A 20086-nucleotide genomic window follows, 5' to 3' on the forward strand; every position below is an offset into this window, starting at 1 on the left:
AATAAATTGATCTTTGAAAGTGATGTAAACTGATATCGAACTCAATTCACGGACAGTACTGTGTTAAACTTCTGTGCGTTTTCCAGAAGTATCTCTTTATTTTGCACATTAGCCAAAAAGAATTTCAGCAAAAACAAAAGCTAAATTATGACTGGGATTACGGACAGTAAAATTACAGTTCAGTACTTCGTGTAACCCCCACGAGCATTCAGGAGAGCACGTACACGTCGAGGCATGCTGTTCACGAGATTTGCCAAGGTTTGGACAGGAATCGCTTGCCATGCAGTGATAATAGCCTGCTGCAATTCACGCACAGAGGCAGGCTGCTGGTCCAAGTTGTCGATTTGACGCGTTAATTCTGCCCACAAGTTCTCTATCGGATTCATATCCGGGGACATGGCAGGCCACTCCATATGCTCGACACCACGGTCAGCAAGAAAGTGTTGGATCATGCGAGCACGATGAAGCTGTGCATTGTCATCTTGGAAGACAAAGTTTCCTCGAAAGGCTGCACGAGCAAATGGAAGCAATGTTTCTTCCAGAATGACCCTGTACTTGAACTGGTTCAGGTTTCCATTCAGAACAACCAGGTCAGTTTTGCCCCCTGCATGAAAAGCAGCCCAAACGGTCACCCCACCACCTCCAGCCTGGACTCTTGGCACTATACAATCTTCGTTGTGGGCTTCATGCACTTGTCTGCGCACTCGGACACGGCCATCTTGACGATAGACCAGAAATCTAGACTCGTCACTGAAGGTCACGTGATTCCAGTTTCTTGGCTGCCATTGACGGTGCTCTCTGGCCCACTGCAATCGGCGCTGGCTGTGTTGTCTGGTCAGGCGTGGCTTTCTCAGGGGACGCCTGGCACGATAGCCTGCTTGAACCAGTCGTTGGTTGACTAGCCTTCTGAATACAGGCACATTTGTCAGTTGCTGCCACTCAGCCCTAAGCCGATTAGCTGACTTGGTACGGCCATTGCAGACTAACCGGTGCAGCTGGCGATCATCTCTCCTTGTGGTTCTGCGTGGACGTCCTGGCCTCGGTATTGGAGTAGGGACACCCCTCTGAACATTTCGTTTCAGGATCTTTGACACCTGACCTTGAGTGATGCCATACTTCCGAGCAATAGCACGCTGTTTCATGCCAGAATTTCGTAAAGCCACCACTCCATGACAAACAGCATTGTCACGTTGACGGACCATCTCCAGAGGAAGCGGCAATAACTTTTGTAGACGTGCAGCAGTTGTTTTCCACTAATACAGAACGCAACAACCCTTATATACCCGATTGTGAAGCCAATCGTCAAATGTACCTGTCCGTACATTTTGTCACGCCACCTGTGATATAATCCTGTTATCTTTTGGAAGCGTATCTTTGAAACCTGGAGGAAGAATGAGCATGAGCAAGGATGAGAACAAGGGAAGGTGGAGGATGACACAAGGTGTCAATAAGTTGGATACAGGTGCAAGTTCTCATTCACAGAAGTGGAAGGGAAAACTCGTGAGGAAGTAGCAGAAATGGAACAAAAGACCGAAGAGAAGGCAGGTGTATAAAGGAGCAAGGGGAAACCCCGTAACCTCAAAATCACGGATATGGATGGTGGATGCCCTGAAATGGTGGTGAACAGCTGTCTTGAAGCCATGGAGGGAAGAATGAGATTGAGCAAACAGTGGAGATTGGTTCCACAGGCGAGAGAAAAGAGGAACGAATGAGTGAAGGTGAGCAGTGAGTCTGTATTTCGGGAGTTTCACCAGAAGTTGGTGGACCGGATCGTGTATACCTTGGAAACCTGGGAGGGAAAGGGCAAAAGGTGCCAGACCAGAAAGAAGGTGGTGGAAGACAGACCACCGACCTGTCTGCAATGGTGATAGACCCATAGACTTAGCTTAGTCGCAGGAGATTCCAATCATCTTAAAGGCCTTGGGTTCCATGGTGTCGAGCTGAGCAAGATGTGAGAGCAGTACTCAATCAAGCTGCGGATGAAGGCCTTGTAGGTGGATAGGAGTTAAGGTGTGCCAAGGAAGGACTTTACATGATGGAGGACATTTTGACTACATTGTGGTCTTCATCTGGGACTGGTTGGTCACTCCTCGTTGGATACTGGTATTTAATTCAGGTTGTGGTTGACATGACAAACCTGAGTAGCAATAGTATTTCTGTGCTCTCGTCGTGTAGTGTGGGTTTTGTGCATCACTTGCAGTGCGTTTGGCCATTCCAATAGGCCAATGGGATTTGAATTGAGTTGTTCATCCACCTGAAATGGCACACACGGTATGCGATGTGCTCACGTGACTGGGTGATTAACAGCCACGTGACTGAATGCATTATTATTCTTTAGCCCGTGTGAGGAGGTGTATGAGGAGGAGGAAGAGGAGTTGGAGGAAGAAGTTGAAGAGCAAGCACAAGATTACCTCATTGGTAAAACTGTGCTGTTGGACCTGGAAAATGAAAGGAAATTAGCAACTAATATTGGCCTGGTGAGTGACTTTTCATGTTTTTCGTCACTTTTCGGTTATTATTCTGCATGGTACATATAATCTAAGTAAACTACGCTTTTTTATGCCTCTGCCGCCAAAGTTGCTGGAGCCATTATTTATTCTGCTTGTCCATCCGGCTGTCTGTCCGTCCGTGCGTCCATCCATCCATCCGTGATCGGTTTTCATTACCGCAATAACTGAAGAAGGGCTGAAGGGATCCAAATAAAATTTGGTGCAAGTATGCATAATTATGCAGATAAAGTGAGTAGATTATGGGGTCAAGGGGTCAAAGGTCAGAGGTCATGTCAGGTAAAATGTTACACGGGCACAACTGGAGGGATATCAAACTTGGTCCAAGCATGTTTAATGACGTAATAATGTGGGCGGAGGCATATCGAGCAACATCGAAGAGTGCCGTTCTGGTTTTACATTAAACTAAACTAAACTCTTTGACCCCCTCCCTCACACACATCTTTCAGGTTGTGTCCTCAAGTTGCAGCGAAGAAGTTGCAGTGAAGAAAGATCATTGTTTTGTGCGTTTGTTCACAGATGGACGATTGTGAGTGGAAAATTACATGAACTGAAAATTATTTGCTACTTTGTTTCATCACATTAAAATTGGTGTTGTTGTTTAATTATTTGTTTAATTATTTGCCACTACATTAAAATTGCATTAAAATTGCATTTGTATGTAAAACATTCTGCATTCAAACACTTTTGGAAAAATTGGGCTTAAGCACGGGAATTTCAAAGACCGACAAAATAAGTAGCGATAACAAAACAGACTTGATACAACACTATACAAATCATTCAACGGTTAGAAGACTGCTAGTTCCGGATAAACACCATAAATTACCATTCATTTACTGGATCCCAAAAATGCACAAACACCCTTGAAAGATGATGTTCATCATCGCAAGTAGAGAATGTAGTTTGAAACCTTTGTCGGGCAGTATAACAGCAGCAATGAAACTAATCTATAAATGCTTAAAAAACTACCATGAAAAAGTGAAGTTTTATTCTGGTATTAAGAAATTCTGGATCATTGACAATTCCAAACTGGTAATCGACAGTGTCCACAACATTAATAACAAGGGTAAGGCAAAATGTCTTTCAACTTTTGATTTTTCCACATTGTACACAAACATTCCACATGACAAGCTAGTAACCGCATTGGACAGAGCAACAGATAAAGCATTTGCAGGAGGTAATAAAGTATACATTAATGTATATCAAAACAGAGCACACTGGTCTGTAAAGATCTGTTGAGATCTCGCGAGATCACGGCGAGGTCACGTCTTTTCGAAGCTGCTCCATGCGCTCACGCTTTCGAAGCTAAGTGATATTTCTCAATTGTGTTTTTGTCGAGACTGTATCTATCTTTCGGTGTATGTACCTATAGCGTATCTTTTGGAACATTTTCGGTGCGAATTTTTCGTACATGTATACACAATCGTCGGTTAATGGTATCGAGTATTCTGCGGCCTAGTACTCGGAGGCTTAGACTACCGTACCGTCTCCGACCTTGTGGTTTGTTTTTCTCTCAGCGATTCGTCGAATGCGCTGAAATTATTTTCGTTCTCTGTTTCGTACCAGTCGTTCACCCCGTACCTCCTTGTTTAATATCTGTACTCACAAAAAAAAAAAAAAAAAAGCCCCCAAAAAACATTTCCTTCCCAGGTCTTATTCATTTATTTGTTGTTCTTTTTGTTCGTTCGTTCTTCGTTCGCGATCACGCGGTTAGAAATGTATAATCTCTCCCCTGAACAACTATTTTCTCTCATATATTATAACACCCTTTTCTTCTTTTCCTACAAAAGGATGCTTTCGTCTTGCTCGTCCAAATCTATTCATTCCAAAAAATATATATAATACCATCTCTTACAGTTCCTCCTTTCTACATTCCCTAAACTATCCAGAACTCCATCCCTCCTCCAGTGTCCTCAAACGTATTTTTGACTCGAAGGTCTCAAACTCATTTTGCAAAAAATGTTCGTTTCCCATGAATCGTACACTTTTAAAAATCCAATCTCACCCCTCCCCTCCAAATCCTCCCCATCACCCATCCCTTTCAAATCTCCCCCCTTGCCCCTTCCCTCCCCTCCCTCCTAAACTCCCCCCACACCCCTCCCCTCCGAGACTCTCCCTCGCTCCTCCCCTCCTAGACTCCCCTCTCACCCCTCCTCCTCAAAGCATCCTCCCTGCTTCTTCCTCCTTCCAACTTTCACCTTCATCTCCCCAAACCTTCTGCCTTGCTCTTCCCCCTCCTCAAATAACACCTCACTGTGCCTCACCCAATCTCCATCAAACCTTTTGTCCGCCCCATTCTTCCCTTTCTCCAAGCTATTCTGAAATCTCACACACCTTCAACAGCTCTCCCGACCTCTTCCTCCTCTTCCACATCTTACCCTACCCCTCCCCCCCCCCCTGTTCTGGACCCGATGCTCCCCCTTCCTCTTCATTAACGGTATGGACCTCACACATCCGGGGCCTTCGCTCAAACTTGACTGACCTCTCCATACAGGTTGCTTCTGACAAACCAGATGTGATCTGTGTCGTGAAAATCAAGCTCAGACACGACTTGACCTCTGGGTAGGTTTAATATCATTTAGATCTGTAGTACATCCTGTAAGAATACATGCATGCAACAGGCATTAAAATCAGAGTATTTCATGAGCAATGGTCGATTCAATATAGCAATGGTCCAACAGAGAGGACAGTCAGCGCAGCATTTAGGGGCGTACATACCATTCAAACTACAGGACTATGTCACAGTGAGTTCCGCTGGAGTGTCCGCGCGCCCCGGTTGTCCCGGGTCTTATAGACGCCCCTTCTGTAGCGAGCACACCCTGGGTTCACCTTGGTATAATTTCACTACAATCTGCTTAACAGAAACTTTCCTCCTTCATGATGTCTCTGATGCCTTGGTATCTCTCCCAGGTTACTCCCTCCTCCGGTATGATAGACCTGAGCCTCGTCCTGGAGGTGGGGTTGCTATCTTTATAAAAAACTCTCTTCCTCACTCGCCCTCCACTGCCCTCTCTCCACCTCACCCCCAGGAATACCTTTGGCTACGGCTTCCCCTTCGCTCCCACCTTTTGTTCATATGTGTGTTGTACCGTCCACCAATCAGCGATGACTCCCTCTACATCTCACTGTCTGATAATATGGACCAACTAAACTTCTATCTACCCATCCCAACTCTCTCTTCCTCATATGTGGTGATTTCAATTGTCACCATGCCAGTTGGCTGGGTGTGGGTACCTCTCTCACCAGCCATGGCTCTTCAGCAAAGGACTTCTGCGACTCACTGGGACTGACACAATCTGTCAATTTCCCGACCCGGATCTCAGTCAACGGAGCATCTTCTCTTCTGGATTTGGTTATGACAAACTTCCCTGAAAATGTCTGCTGCTCTTCTTCTGCTCCAATCGGCTCATCTGATCATGTGCTTGTCAAAGTGGACATCTCTCTGACCATTCTCAGAGAGCCTCCTCAGCGTCGACGAGTCTGGCATTTCACTCAGGCCAACTGGCACGGTCTTCAAGCAGCCATCAATCATCTGGACTGGTCTCCCATCCCTACCGCCTCTGACATCAACTCATCCTGGGAATTCTTCCAAAGTAAATTGCTCTCTCTCATGCACAGATTTATACCATCTCGTCTTCAGTTGTCATACCCTTCCTCCCGTCCATGGTACACGGAATCTTGTGGTGAGGCTGTTGCCCTGAAACAACTTGCTTTCGTCTCCTGGAAAGCAAATCCAACGGAAGGAAATCTCATTTCCTTTCACAAAGCCCGAAACAAGTGTGTGTCCACCCTCAGGAGAGCCAGGAAACAATATCTCACCATTCTCAAGACCGAACTCTCTTATCTGTCTCCCTCTTCCAAATCCTGGTGGCGTCTGGTCAAATCTGTTTCTGGTGTTTGTTCCCCCTCCATCCCCTCCCTCACCTCAAACAGCCACATGGCTGATTCCGCACGTGAAAAAGTTGAATGCCTCAACTCTGTGTTTGCCTCTAAATCTTGTGTCCCAAACCCATCCCTCTCTGTACCCACCGTACCCAGTCGTACCCAGCTGCTCCTGGACTCTGTGTCCTTTCCTCCTGACAAGGTGGAAAAGTTTCTGTCAACCCTCGACTCTGATTCTGCAACTGGTCCTGACGGCATCAGCCCACGGGTCCTAAAATCATGTTCTTCTGCTCTTTCACTCCCTCTTTCTGTTCTCTTCACCCTCTCTTTTGCTCGAGGTCATCTGCCATCTGCTTGGAAATCAGCCAACATCACCGCTTTGCACAAAAAAGGTGCAAAAACAGATCCCAGCAACTACAGACCAATCAGCCTTCTCCCAATTATCAGCAAAGTCATGGAATCCATCATTGCTTCAGATATTAAATCTTTCCTCTTCTCCAATGGCTTGATCTCGGATCATCAATTTGGTTTCAGACCTGGTCACTCTACTCTGGACATGCTGCTTCTGCTTTCTCAACAATGGATGGAGGTCCTCAACGCCAAACAGGAAATTAGAGCTGTCTCCCTTGACATTTCACGTGCCTTCGATACGGTCTGGCACCCTGCTCTGCTCTCCAAACTCTCCTCCTTTGGTATCCATGGAAATCTCCACGCATGGCTGGCGGACTTCCTCTCTGGTCGTAGTCAACGTGTGGCCCTGAATGGGTTTCTCTCATCTCCTCTTCCTGTTCAGGCTGGAGTTCCCCAAGGTAGTGTTCTGGGCCCTGTGCTTTTTCTGGTCTTCATCAATGATCTCTCTGACTCTCTTGAAAGTCCTCTCTATCTCTTTGCTGACGACTCTACTCTCTGTCGCTCCATTCCTCATCCCTCAGATCGGCAGTCTGCAGCCTCCTCACTCTCTGCAGACCTGGACAAAATCACAGACTGGTCAAACAAGTGGAACATGTCTTTCAATCCTGACAAATCTCACACTCTTACAATGTCTCTCCGAAAGGACCGACTGGACAACCCTCCCATCTACTTTCTCAACAATCCTCTCCAAGAAGTTCTGTCGCTCAAGCTTTTGGGTCTCACTATCTGCCATGATCTTTCTTGGGAAAACCACATTTCCAAGCTGGCCTCCAAAGCCAGTCGCCGACTGGGCATCCTCCGTCGTGCGAAGTCCTTCCTTGGCACACCTGAGCTCCTCACCACATACAAGGCTTTCATCCGCAGCTCAATGGAATACTGTTCCCCCCTCTGGGCTGGTGCTCCTGCCTCACACCTTGCTCGGCTTCACGCTGTTGAGGCCAAAGCTGTCAGAATCATTGGAATCTCCTGCGATGTAGTCAACGCCGAGGGCCTTTCACTCACTCACCGCAGGCAGGTTGGTGGTCTTTCTGTCCTCTACCGACTCCTCTCCGGCCTTGCTCCCCCAGCTCTCTGTGTGCTCTGTCCCCCCAATATTCCTTCAGGTCGCACAAGATCTGCCTGCAACCCTCTTATGGTTAAACTGCCAAAGTCTAGGCTCTCTGCTCACCTTCACTCTTTCATTCCCCTTTTCTCCCGCCTCTGGAACAAACTCCCCCACTCCCTTCAATCCCACTCCTCCCTCCAGGTCTTTAAAACAGCTGTTCACCACCATCTCTTATCTTCCCCCATCGAAAACCTTGATCTTTTCTACCCCCGGTAATTCACCCCAGAGTCCTTGCAGTGTTCATATGTTTTAATCCTCTCCCACCTCCCCCCAAGTCCTCCCGATGTCCCTGCTCTCAAATGTTGTGTTTGTGTCCTTCCCCCTCTTCCCCCTCTCTTTTGTGTCCTTCCCCCTCTCTCCCCATCTTGTCTGCCGCTCCCCTTGTTTTTTGTGTTTTGTGTGTCGGTTTGTCTTTTTGTGTGATTAATGTTAGCTCTTTCACGAGCCTCGATCTTGTATACAAAAAAAAAAAAAAAAAAAAAAAAGGATAATCGATATTCATGTAGTTTTTCAAAAAGTAAACTCAAATAAAGTATTCGGTTTCTTTACATTTGGCAACAGGATACTCCAGCAGACAGTGGGCATACCCATGGGTTCAGATCCGGCCCCTTTCTTTGCAAATTTGTTCCTGCACATGTACGAGTTTGATTGGGTCCAGAACATGTGCAGGAATAGATTAACAACTGCACGAAGATGTGGAAACATCTTCAGGTTCATTGATGATTTGTTGGCAATTAATGATGGATTTATATTTGAGCAGCTTCATGATGATATATATCCAAAAGAACTTGAATTAAATAAGGAAAACCAATCTTCCACTTCAGTTTCCTTTTTAGAATTACAAATTGACATCCATAATAATAAATTTCACACCAAATTATTTGATAAACGAGATGCATTTCCATTCCACATTGTCCGAATGCCTTTCTTGGACAGCAACATTCCCAAAAAGCTATTTTATGGTACGGTTGCAGGTGAAATAATTAGGACTGTGTGAGCAACCACACACAGCTCTGAACTTGTCAATAGATTACAACAACTAGTCAGACATATGTTAGCACAGGGAGCTGCAGTTGGTAGATTAAAACAAGTTTTCATTAATATCACAAAATGACACCAAATCGAATTGGTAAAATACAATACGAATATTAAAAATATTATTCATGAGATATTTATGTAAATACAGTGCAATATAATAATTGAATATACTACAAATCAATGTTGCTCGGAATCAGTGGTTGCTAGGATACGGCAGCATACAAAAACCGTTATAGGTGACAGTTTGAACATTCGAAATACAGTTTGATCCAGAGGTAGGTGGTGTGGTCAAGCTGGTTGGTAGATATGGTTTATTTAAGATAAGATGTTCATGATTTAATGATATCATATTATGGAGTGTGTAATTAAAGTTATAAATATATGATAATACATTAAATCCTATTGCGAGTAAAGTTGGAATAAGTGATGTTGCATTGATGGGTTGACTGACTGCCTGGATGCAACTGAGGTTGTGGATCTACTTATGTACCATCTATTGATGTGGATCCATGATCGAGGTTGTGGATCCGCCGTTTGGAGAGGTCCTGGGCTGAAAGGATTGAAACCTCGAGGAAGAACGGTGCCCAGCTGATGATCCGTGCAGTCGGGAAACTAGTCAATTGCTTACAGGTTAAGGCTCTTGCTTTAGGTAGAGGAACTATGTTTTGAGGTTTACAATGTAACTAAAGTTGAATATGGGATGTTGTGAAATTAACATCATTTACAACAATCCTTTAAATTATTTATATTTAAGTTTAGGAACAACCAATACTGTACAATTGTGTGTGTGTGTGTGTGTGTGTGTGTGTGTGTGTGTGTGTGTGTGTGTGTGTGTGTGTGTGTGTGTGTGTGTGTGTGTGTGTGTGTGTGTGTGTGCGTGCGCGTGTTAGTTCGAGAGATAGAATTGTGAGGAACAGAAATGAAAAAACGAGGTGCGTGTGTGTGTGCGTGATAGTTTTTTTACAACTTGAAAATGTCATCGTTTAATCAACTGTGTGCATGGTTCGTGGTGGCAAGCATGTTCATTGGTCTTCGGACTTCGGGGCACTGCTCACCTTTGTGTTTTGCTTTTTGGGGTGGGGGTCTAGAGTGAGTTTATTAGAGGAATGGGCTGTGAGGTTCTGTGTTGCGAATCAAAATGTTAAGTTATTCAATCTACTCATTTTGGAGAACTTGATACGTATTTGTTTGTTCATATTCTCAAATGCACGCCCGCTTATATATATATATATGATTGTATATATTGTAAATGTTATATTTATTTCTTGGATCTATTTATAGGATGTATTATTTGCCAGGAAACCAAGTATAACAGCACTTTGTGTCTGTCTCTCCCAGCGTCTCGGTCCCAAAAACGAATCTGCACGAAGTTGGGCCTGATTGTGCACTCAACTTGGATCCTTCACTGAAGCCGGGTAGACAGAAACCTTCTTTGATCTTTTCTGTGACAGCATTGATGCCTTTTTGCTCCAAACGAACTTTGCTATTATTTATATAAAACTAGCAGGAGTACCCGGTGATGTGATGTCCAATGATGTTCTAATTTTGTTGGAATTTTGAAGAAAACAATTTGATTTTTTGTCTATTATTTGTAGGTGCCTAAAACACCCCCCTACTTACACCCAATAAGGAAAATATATATTTAATATGACACACACACACACACACACACACACACACACACACACACACACACACACACACACACACACACACACACACACACACACACACACACACTCTGATTGGGGATGATTTAATATTACCTTTCATATAGCTACAAAAAATTTTTATGCCTAAATCACTCCCTGGCACTCACTGATGAATGCACATCGGATTTTTATGTGAAAAAATACAAACTATTTTTTCACATAAAACGGCTTTTTTGTGCGCAAAAAAATAATTTTGCTATTTTCGGAGAAAAAAAAAATTTCGCCCTTTTTCGGGAAAAATAAAATAAAATGCCCTTTTTGGTCGAAAATGTCTGGCAACGCTAAAAAAAATTAGGGAATTTTTCGAAATTTTAAACTGCGATCGAAATTTTAAACTGCGATCGATCTCAAAAACAAAACGTTGCGTCCACTTGCGTGCGTTGCGTCCCCAGCGTGTACAGCAGTGAGGCGGTGTACTACAGTGAGAGAGTGTACACAAAGTGTGAACAAGTCTCCTATCAAGATGAGTGCTGCTCTTTGTGACAAGTGGCTGAAGGAATTCAACAATTCAACGCTGGCGGCGATGGGGCCACCTTCAAGTACGTGTCGAGTGACACGGCTTTCTGTCGAGCTTGTGAAAAGACTTTCCGGGCGAAGCAGAAGTCTGAGCTGGCCCAACATGTCAGAAGACCGCCACAAGAGCAACTTGACCTTGAAGAAGAAGAGGACGGTCACGCAAGCCACCATGGAGGACTTTGGTGGCGGAAAGAGGCACAAGTGCGACGTCGTGGCTCAGGAGCTGTGCCAGGCCATGCTGGCCGCTGGCATCCCATGGTCGAAATTGGAAAACCCTGCCCTCCGGTCGTTCCTGGAGAAGCGCATCACTCTCCAGATCCCCGATGAAAGCTGGATTCGAAAGCACTACCTCGACAAGTGCTACGACGAGGCCTTGGCGGGGATCCGTGCCGACCTCGGACAGCAGCCCATCTGGCTGTCCGTCGACGAGATGACAGTTTCGGCAGGTCGATATGTGGCCAACATCATCGCGGGACGCTTGTACAAGGAGGGGTACTTTCGTCCCCACCTCGTCCAGTGCATGTTTCTGGAGAAGACCAACTCCGGAGAGATCGTGAGCGCAGTCAATGACACGCTGCGCTACCTTTGGCCTGGTTTCAAGCCGGAGTGCCTCAAGGTCCTCGTCAGCGACGCCGCGGCCTATATGATCATGATCAAGGCCGGCCATGCCCTGAAGGAACTCTTCCCGGATTTGCTGCATGTGACTTGCGTTGCCCACGCGCTCCACCGTGTCTGTGAGACAGTCCGAGAAATGTTCAAGGACGTCAACGACCTGATTGCCACGACGAAGAAGGTGTTCGTCAAAGCCCCGTCGCGTGTTTTCCTTTGGAAGGAGCAGCAGCCCAATCTTTCTCTCCGCCCGGAGCCCATTCTGACTCGGTGCGGGACGTGGATCGACGCCGCGGTGTTTTACGCCGAGCACTTCAAGGCCGTCAAGGACATTGTGGACCAGCTGAACAATGATGACGCGATGGCAATCCGGAGTGCCAAGGACCTGTTCGGAAAGGCGGACATCAAGCTCAGTTTGGTCTTCTTAAATGCCCACGTGTCGTTCATCCCGAAGATCATTAAGCAGCTGGAGGAGGCCGGCATGGAGCTGGCCAACGCCTTCCAGCTCCTTGATCAGGCCAAGGAGGAGCTCGAAAAGATCCGAGGCTGCCGTAAGGAGATCCTGCTCACCAAGTTCAAGGCGGTGCTGCAGCGCAATCCCGACATTGGTGTGCTGAGGACAGTGGCTTTGATCCTGGATGGAGATCAGCACGGATCTGAGGTTGGTGTGCCGGCTGGAGTCAAGCTTGCCAACGTCGACGTGGAAAGGTCCTTCTCCGTCTACAGAAACGTCCTCACCGACCACCGACACCACCTCACCAAGGAGAACATTACCAAGATAATGATTTCAAACACCTACTTTAACCGTTCCTAAAAGGGTCTTGTCAATTTCTTCTAGTCCTCTACTTATCAAACAATGCGGTTGCAATAAAGGTACCTGAACATCATTTTTTACCTGTTTACTAGCCCAGAGTGCTTAATGTTGTGCAGGAAAAAGCTTACCATTTTTTGTTCTTTTTTTGACTGATTTCTGAAAAACTTGGTAATAATAAAAAATGAATAAAACGGGGGAAAAAAATATTTCGGGATTTTTTCACATTAAAAAAAAAAAATTCCGCTTTTCAAAACATAAAAGGCCTATTTTCTTAACATAAAAATCTGTAGTCTACAGTGATGAACCTCTGAAAGTTTGATGAATATCCGTTTAGCCATCTCTGAGAAAGATGGTGACACGCACACGCACGCACACACACACAAACACACACACGCACGGCTCTCTAATGGTATAGATTGTTACATGCTGGTGTTTGGAAGTTGAATTTGTATCACCCATATTTGTCCACATCAAACGTTTTTCTTTGCTGAGAAGGAACGTTTGCTTGTAAATCAGAATATTGGGCATTTTCCATTTTCTGTGATTAATATACATTCCACAAAGGTTGTAAATGGAGTGTGAAAAATGTAGTCTAAGCCAATTACGCAAAAATGAAAGTTGTTTGGCACAGGCATATATTACTGTTCCCACGTGGCGTCATGATCGCATGTTTTTGTTTGCACACAATCGATCATGGAACTTTCATCTCAGCTGTCTAGTGGCATTGGTAGATGAGATCGGGCCAGTGGAGCTGCGGTGTTTGCTGGGTTTAGGGGGCAGAATGGTTAAAATACATCTCAAACAAATCTTTAATAATCGATTGTTATGTTTGTTTATTTTTACTTGTTTGTTTATTTGTTTGGTTGTTTTTATTTGTGATTCCAGTCCTGGATATTGCAATGGAATTCAAAGATAAGCGTATTGTGCCAACATCCTGGATGGCCGAGCTAAGTGAAGACAGCACCAGCACTGATGATGATGATGAGGAGGAGGAGGAAGATGATGAAGATGATGGCATTGAACGAAAGGGGGTCAGGAAAAGTGCAAAAGAAGAGGTATGCAGGATACTGTCAGAGCATTATTTGTGTACGGTGTCATGATTATTCAAACAATGACCACCATGCTGTTGGACATCAATATTGTCCGTTCTTTTTATTTTTAAATATCTACTACGTCAAGCCACGTACAAGAGTTAACACGTAGAAATATATACATAATTAAGGGAAGCACAACAACATCAGGGAACAAGGATATCAGGTGATCTGTGAAAGAGAGAGGGCTCGGGCGAGGCTCCGGGGCACACGGGATAAACAAGATGGACACTACAGAGACTTTAAGGAAAGAAACCGGAATTTGAAGAAGTGGATTTGGGGTGGATTAACGTTGTAAAAAAATCATGGTTTTGGATGGGTGAAGATTTGAGATGGACAGCTGTTTTAAAGACCTGGAGGGAAGAGTAGGATTGAATAGAGTGAGGGAGTTTGTTCCAGAGGCGGGAGGAAAGAGGAGTGAAAGAGTGAAGGTGAGCTGAGGGTCTTAAGTGCGTTCTGCAGGAATATTTGGGGGACAGAGTACAGACAGAGCTGGGGCAGCTAGGCCGCAGTGGAGTCTGTAGAAGACAGAAAGACCACCAAACCTGCCTGCGGTGAGCGAGTGAAAGTCCCTCTGAGTCAGCTTCAGCTTCATCACGGGAGATACCAATGATTCTAAAAGCCTTGGTTTATACAGCGTTAAGCCGAGTTAGGTGTGAGGTAGGAGCACTAACTAGCCCAGAGGGGAGAGCAATACTCCATCAATCTGTGGATGAAAGTCTTGTATCTGGTGAGAAGCTCAGTGCCAACGAAGGACTTCACATGACATAGGATGCCCTGCCGGCGACTGGCTTTGGAGGCCAGCTTGGAAATGTGGTTTTCCCAGGAAAGATCATGGCAGATAGTGAGACCCAAAAGCTTGAGTGACAGAACTTCTTTGAGTGGATTGTTGAGAAAGTAGATGGGAGGGTTTTCCAGACGGTCTTTTCGGAGAGACATAGTGAGAGTGTGAGATTTGTCAGGATTGAAAGACATGTTCCACTTGTTTGACCAGTTTGTGATTTTATCCAGGTCTGCAGAGAGGGAAGAGGCTACTGCCTCACAATCTGAGGGTTGAGATATGGAGCGGTAGAGAGTGGAGTCGTCAATAAAACGACAGAGAGGATTTTCCAGAGAGTTGGTCAGATAAATTGATGAGGATGAGAAAAAGCACAGGATTAAAAATAGCACACACAAAAATTTATGAAGATTAAAAAGAGCCTTGAGGAAGTCCAGCCTGAACAGGAAGGGGAGATGAGAGAATGCCATTCAGGGCCACACGTTGACTGCGACTGTAGAGGAAGTCCGCAAGCCATGCTTGGAGATTTCCATGGATACGATAGGAGAGTTTGGTGAGCAGGGCGGGGTGCCAGACCGTATCGAAGGCACGTGATATGTCAAGGGAGACAGCTCTGATTACCTGTTTGGCATTGAGGACCTCCATCCATTGTTGAGACAGCAGAAGCAGCATGTCCAGAGTAGAATGACCTGGTCTGAATCCAAATTGATGATCTGAGATCAAGCCATTGGAGAAGAGGAAGGATTTAATATCAGAAGCGATGATGGATTCGACGACCTTGCTGATGATTTGGAGCAGGCTGATTGGTCTGTAGTTGCAAGGATCTGTTTTTGCACATTTTTTGTAAAGCGATAATGTTGGCTGATTTCAAAACAGATGGTGGATGACCCTGGGCAAAAAAAAAAAAAAAAAGAAAAAAAAAAGAGAACGGAGAAGAGGTCATGGTCGAGAAGCAGAGCACGGTCCTTGGACCCGTGGGCTGATGCTGTCTGGTCTGGTTGCGACTTGTAAGGATAGAAAGAACACGAGCCAATATCCAACATGCCCAGAACCAAATTCATATTTTTGTTTTCTGTGATTGGTTATGTTTAATCGCATATTTATACCACGTGCACAAACCAAAAAGTGGGGCTAATCAATTGGTTTACTTTGTCCGTTTGTCTATCCATCCACAAACATCAGTTTATGATCGAGGAACAACTTGATTTCAATTGAATGTTATATTTCGAACATGGATCGGAAAACGAACCTATGATTTAGCAGTACTTTGACTATGACTGAATTTGGCCCGGTCGCACATGTACAGAGAGGAGTAATATATTTTTTTTACTGTGTCAAACAAGACTGAAAGCCATTCCAAACAGAAACTTACTCCTGTTTTGTGATGGCATAATTAGCACAAATAACTAATGTAACGTGTATAAGACCACAGTGGTGAACTTCTGTATTTATTTTTCTCCATCCCTTAAAATCCCTATTTTTTTTCAATTGAGTTGTATGCTTGAACACAAATTGTGTTTTTGGCCTTTTCAAAACCCTTCTGTTTAGCAGTACTCGGACAAAATATTACTGCATTTTAATGTCAACACGACCAATCACATTTGCCGCTCGCAAACCCCACCCATGTGCTTGTTTCTCAAGACTGTGCGAGGTGTGGTGTTCTATGAACTCTCTTGTTTGTTCATATTGGATTGCATATTTGTCTGTGACAGCCGGAAGAGGAACCTTTTCCTTTGGAGAAAGAGAACTTCTTGCAGCACTTGTACAAATTTATGGAGGATAAGGGTGAGAATAAATGAGCATTGAATATATCCTCTTCCATTTTTTTCTGTGGACTTTCTTGTCTTTTTGAAAATATTTCATACCAAAGATTTTAATACCTTTGCTATTGCTTCCAGGAACGCCGATCAACAAAACTCCGTTCTTGGGGTACAGAGTGTTGAACCTCTACAAGCTTTACCGGCTCGTACAAGAAAAAGGAGGTTACAATGGGGTGCGAGTTTTCTTGCTTTATTTAACATGCTTCATGATGTTTTATTTTCTCATATATCTGAGGATATCTCATATATCTCATATATCTCATATATCTGAGGCCAAGATGGGCATGCTTTCATTTTCAAAATACTTTAAAAGTTCCTTCCTTTTTTTTTACCTTTCTCTACGTGAGTCCCTCTTCGCAGATGTTGTTTCCATCGATGAGGAAAAAGCTGGAAACCTTGCACCGAAATTTATTAGGTGTTAATAATTGCAAAGATGTGAGATCCAGCATTTTCTCTTTTTGGGTACAAAACGGAAGCTAATAGAAGTCTTTCAATGCATGTTGGGAGAGGTACGCAGGTTTAAGTGTTTATTGGTAGTGGGGGGGGGGGGGGGGGGGCGGGGGAGGTTGAGTGTTTGTGTGGAGCCAATCGATCGGTATTGGGGCATACAAATGTAAGTTTTTCAAATAAACAATATTTAAATAATAGAAATTAGGTCGCTGCATATCCGTGTATTTTGCTAAACGGTCCATTTGTTAATTGTGTACACATGTAAACGTTAAAATCTACCATGTTTACAAAAAAACATTTAGTTCAACGGAAGTTACATATTTCTCCAAGAGTAATTATGTTAATATGTTAAACAACAACAACAACTGGTAAATGCAGTAATTACATTTCATTTATTGTGCAGCTTTAACTGACGAATTAATCTGTTATGAGAAAGAGTAAATAATAACTTGGAGTAAAGACGTATAAAAATAAAAAAAAACGTGTTAAAAAATAAAAAAAGCGGCATAGCAGATGTGTGCTTATTATTATACATCGCTCATCTTGCCCACCCAGCACGCCAGATGGCTGTTTATTTCACATTCCCTTCAGTCTCTATTTAAAAGGCAAGAAATTTTGATTTGTCAAAGTAATTTGATAGCAAAGGCTCGTGAATGCATCCACCAAAACTTATCTGTGTATGAAAAAACGTCTGTAAATAACGTAGCGGCGATTTAAAAAAAAAATATATATATATTTGCAGATACTGCCTCTCTTCACCCACCCAGCACCGACCAAAGGGAACTGATATGATAGGCTGGTGGCATAATCCCCGCCCTGAACAGATGGAAGATGGAGACTGGATTGAAAGGCCGGCTTCTTGTATCATATAGATGAGCAACAGAACGTGTACATGTTTACAGATATTTGTAAACGTTTATAATTTATCCCGTGTGCATGTTTGTGTACAGCGCCTTCAGAAAGTATTCACATCCCTTAACTTTTTCACATTTTGTTGTGACAGCCTGAATCTAAAATGGATTAAATTGAGATTTTTTGTCACTTATCTACACATAATGTCAAAGTGGAATTTTGTTTTTAAATTTTTTTTACAAAATAATTAAAAATGAAAAGCTGAAATATCTTGTCAATAAGTATTCAACCCCTTTGCAGTGACACTCCAAATTGAGCTCAGGTGCATATAATTTCCTTTAATCATCCTTGAGATGTCTCTACAACTTGATTGGAATCCACCTGTGGCCAATTCAATTCATTGGACAGGATATAGAAAGAAACACACCATTCTATATAATGTCCCACAATTGACAGTGCATGTCAGAGCAGGAGCGCTACCATGAAGTCCAAGGAACTGTTCGTATAACTCAGAGATATAATTGTGAGGCGGCATAGATCTGGAGAAGGGTACAAAACAATTTCTAGAGTGTTCAAAATTCCTTAGAGCACAGTGAGCTCCATCATTAGGAAATGGAAAGAATATGGAACTACCCAGACTCTTCCTAGAGCTGGCCGTCCGACTTGACTGAGCAACAGGCCAAGGAGCTTGGTCAGGGAGGTAACCAATAACCCAATGACCACTCTGACAGAACTACAGAGTTTCTTGGCTGAAATCAAATGGGAGAACCTGCCGGAAGGACAACGGTCTCTGCAGCCCTTCACAAATCCAGGCTTTGTGGGAGAGTAGCCAGATGGAAGCCACTCCTGAGAAAAAGGCACATGACAACACCACACCTGGAGTTTGCAAAACGGCATGTGAAAGATAGAGCATGAAGCAAAACATTTTGTGGTCTGTTGAGATTAAAATACACCATCCCTACCATGAAGCATGGTGGTGGCAGCATCATGCTATGGGGATGCTTTTCAGTAGCAGGGACTGCGAGACTTGTAAGGATAGATGGAACAATGAATGGAACCAAATACCTGGAAATCCTTGAGAACCTGCTTGAGACCAACCTCAATCATACAGGCAAAGCAACACTGATGGCTTCAGAACAAGAATGTGAAAGTTCTTGAGTGGCCCAGCCAAAGCCCAGACTTAAATTGCATGGAGAATCTGGGGAAAAACTTGATCGTTGTTCACTGACGCTCCCCATCCAACTTGACAGAGCTTGGACAAACCCGCAAGGAAGAATGGGAGAAACTCCCCAAATCCAGATGTGCAAAGCTGATACAAACATACTGATGAAGACTCAAAGCTGTAGTAGCTGTCATAGAGGGTCTCACTATCTGCCATGATCTTTCTTGGGAAAACCACATTTCCAAGCTGGCCTCCAAAGCCAGTCGCCGACTGGGCATCCTCCGTCGTGCGAAGTCCTTCCTCGGCACACCTGAGCTCCTCACCACATACAAGGCTTTCATCCGCAGCTCAATGGAATACTGTTCTCCCCTATGGGCCGGTGCTCCTGCCTCACACCTAGCTCGGCTTCACGCTGTTGAAACCAAAGCTTTCAGAATTATTGGAATCTCCCGCGATGAAGCTATCTCTGAGGGCCTTTCACTCACTCACCGCAGGCAGGTAGGTGGTCTTTCTGTCTTCTACCGACTCCTCTCCGGCCTTGCACCCCCAGCTCTCTCTGTGCTCTGTCCCCCAAATATTCCTACAGGTCGCACAAGATCTGCCAGCAACCCTCTGATGGTTAAACTGCCGAAATCTCGGCTCTCCGCTCACCTTCACTCTTTCATTCCTCTTTTCTCCCGCCTCTGGAACAAACTCCCTCACTCCCTTCAATCCCACTCCTCCCTCCAGGTCTTTAAAACAGCTGTTCACCACCATCTCTTATCTTCCCCCATCCAAAACCTTGATCTTTTCTACCCCCGCTAATTCACCCCAGATCCACCTTGTTTGAAATTCCAACTTCTTTCCTGGAAGTCCTGGCAGTGTCCATATGTTTTATACCTCTCCCACTGCCCCCTTCCCACGCCCCCCCCCCCCCAAAGCCCTCACCCTCTCTCAGATCTCTCGATGTCTCCATGTCTCTCGGTCCCTGCTCTCAAATGTTGTTTGTGTCCTTCCCCCTCTCTCCCCATCTTGTCTACCGCTCCCTTTGTTATGTTTTATGTGTCGGTTTGTCTTTCTGTGTGATTAATGTTCGCTCTTTCACGAGCCTCGATCTTGTATACAAACAAACAAACAAACAAAAAAAAAAAAAAAAAAAAAAAAAAAAAAAAAATAGACGCTTCTACAAAGTATTGACTCAGGCGGTTGAAAACTATAGTTTTCAGGGAGGTAACCTGAAAGGTAAAACCCTTTTCAGTGAGGTAAACCCGTATAAACTAGATATTTCTGTCGTTCATTTTTAAAATAATTTTGCATAAAGTTCTATATTTAAAAAATTCACTTTGACCTTATGGGGCAT

General features: G+C 44.3%; 1 protein-coding gene across 4 annotated transcripts in view; it reads left to right on the plus strand.

Annotated features, from left to right (window-relative positions):
• Positions 1-20086, plus strand: part of ARID4A (AT-rich interaction domain 4A) — a 93121-nt gene that overhangs the window by 40541 nt on the left and 32494 nt on the right. For all 4 annotated transcript variants that reach the window (XM_078784142.1, XM_078784143.1, XM_078784141.1 and 1 more), the window contains 6 exons: positions 2339-2477; positions 2957-3036; positions 10282-10358; positions 13480-13649; positions 16176-16248; positions 16362-16456. In XM_078784142.1, the coding sequence (XP_078640268.1) occupies positions 2339-2477; positions 2957-3036; positions 10282-10358; positions 13480-13649; positions 16176-16248; positions 16362-16456 (634 nt within the window). The remainder of the gene's footprint in view (positions 1-2338; positions 2478-2956; positions 3037-10281; positions 10359-13479; positions 13650-16175; positions 16249-16361; positions 16457-20086) is intronic.

This window comes from Myxine glutinosa, chromosome 9, assembly GCF_964187855.1.
Source record: "Myxine glutinosa chromosome 9, kmMyxGlut1.1, whole genome shotgun sequence".
Lineage (NCBI taxonomy): Eukaryota > Metazoa > Chordata > Myxini > Myxiniformes > Myxinidae > Myxine > Myxine glutinosa.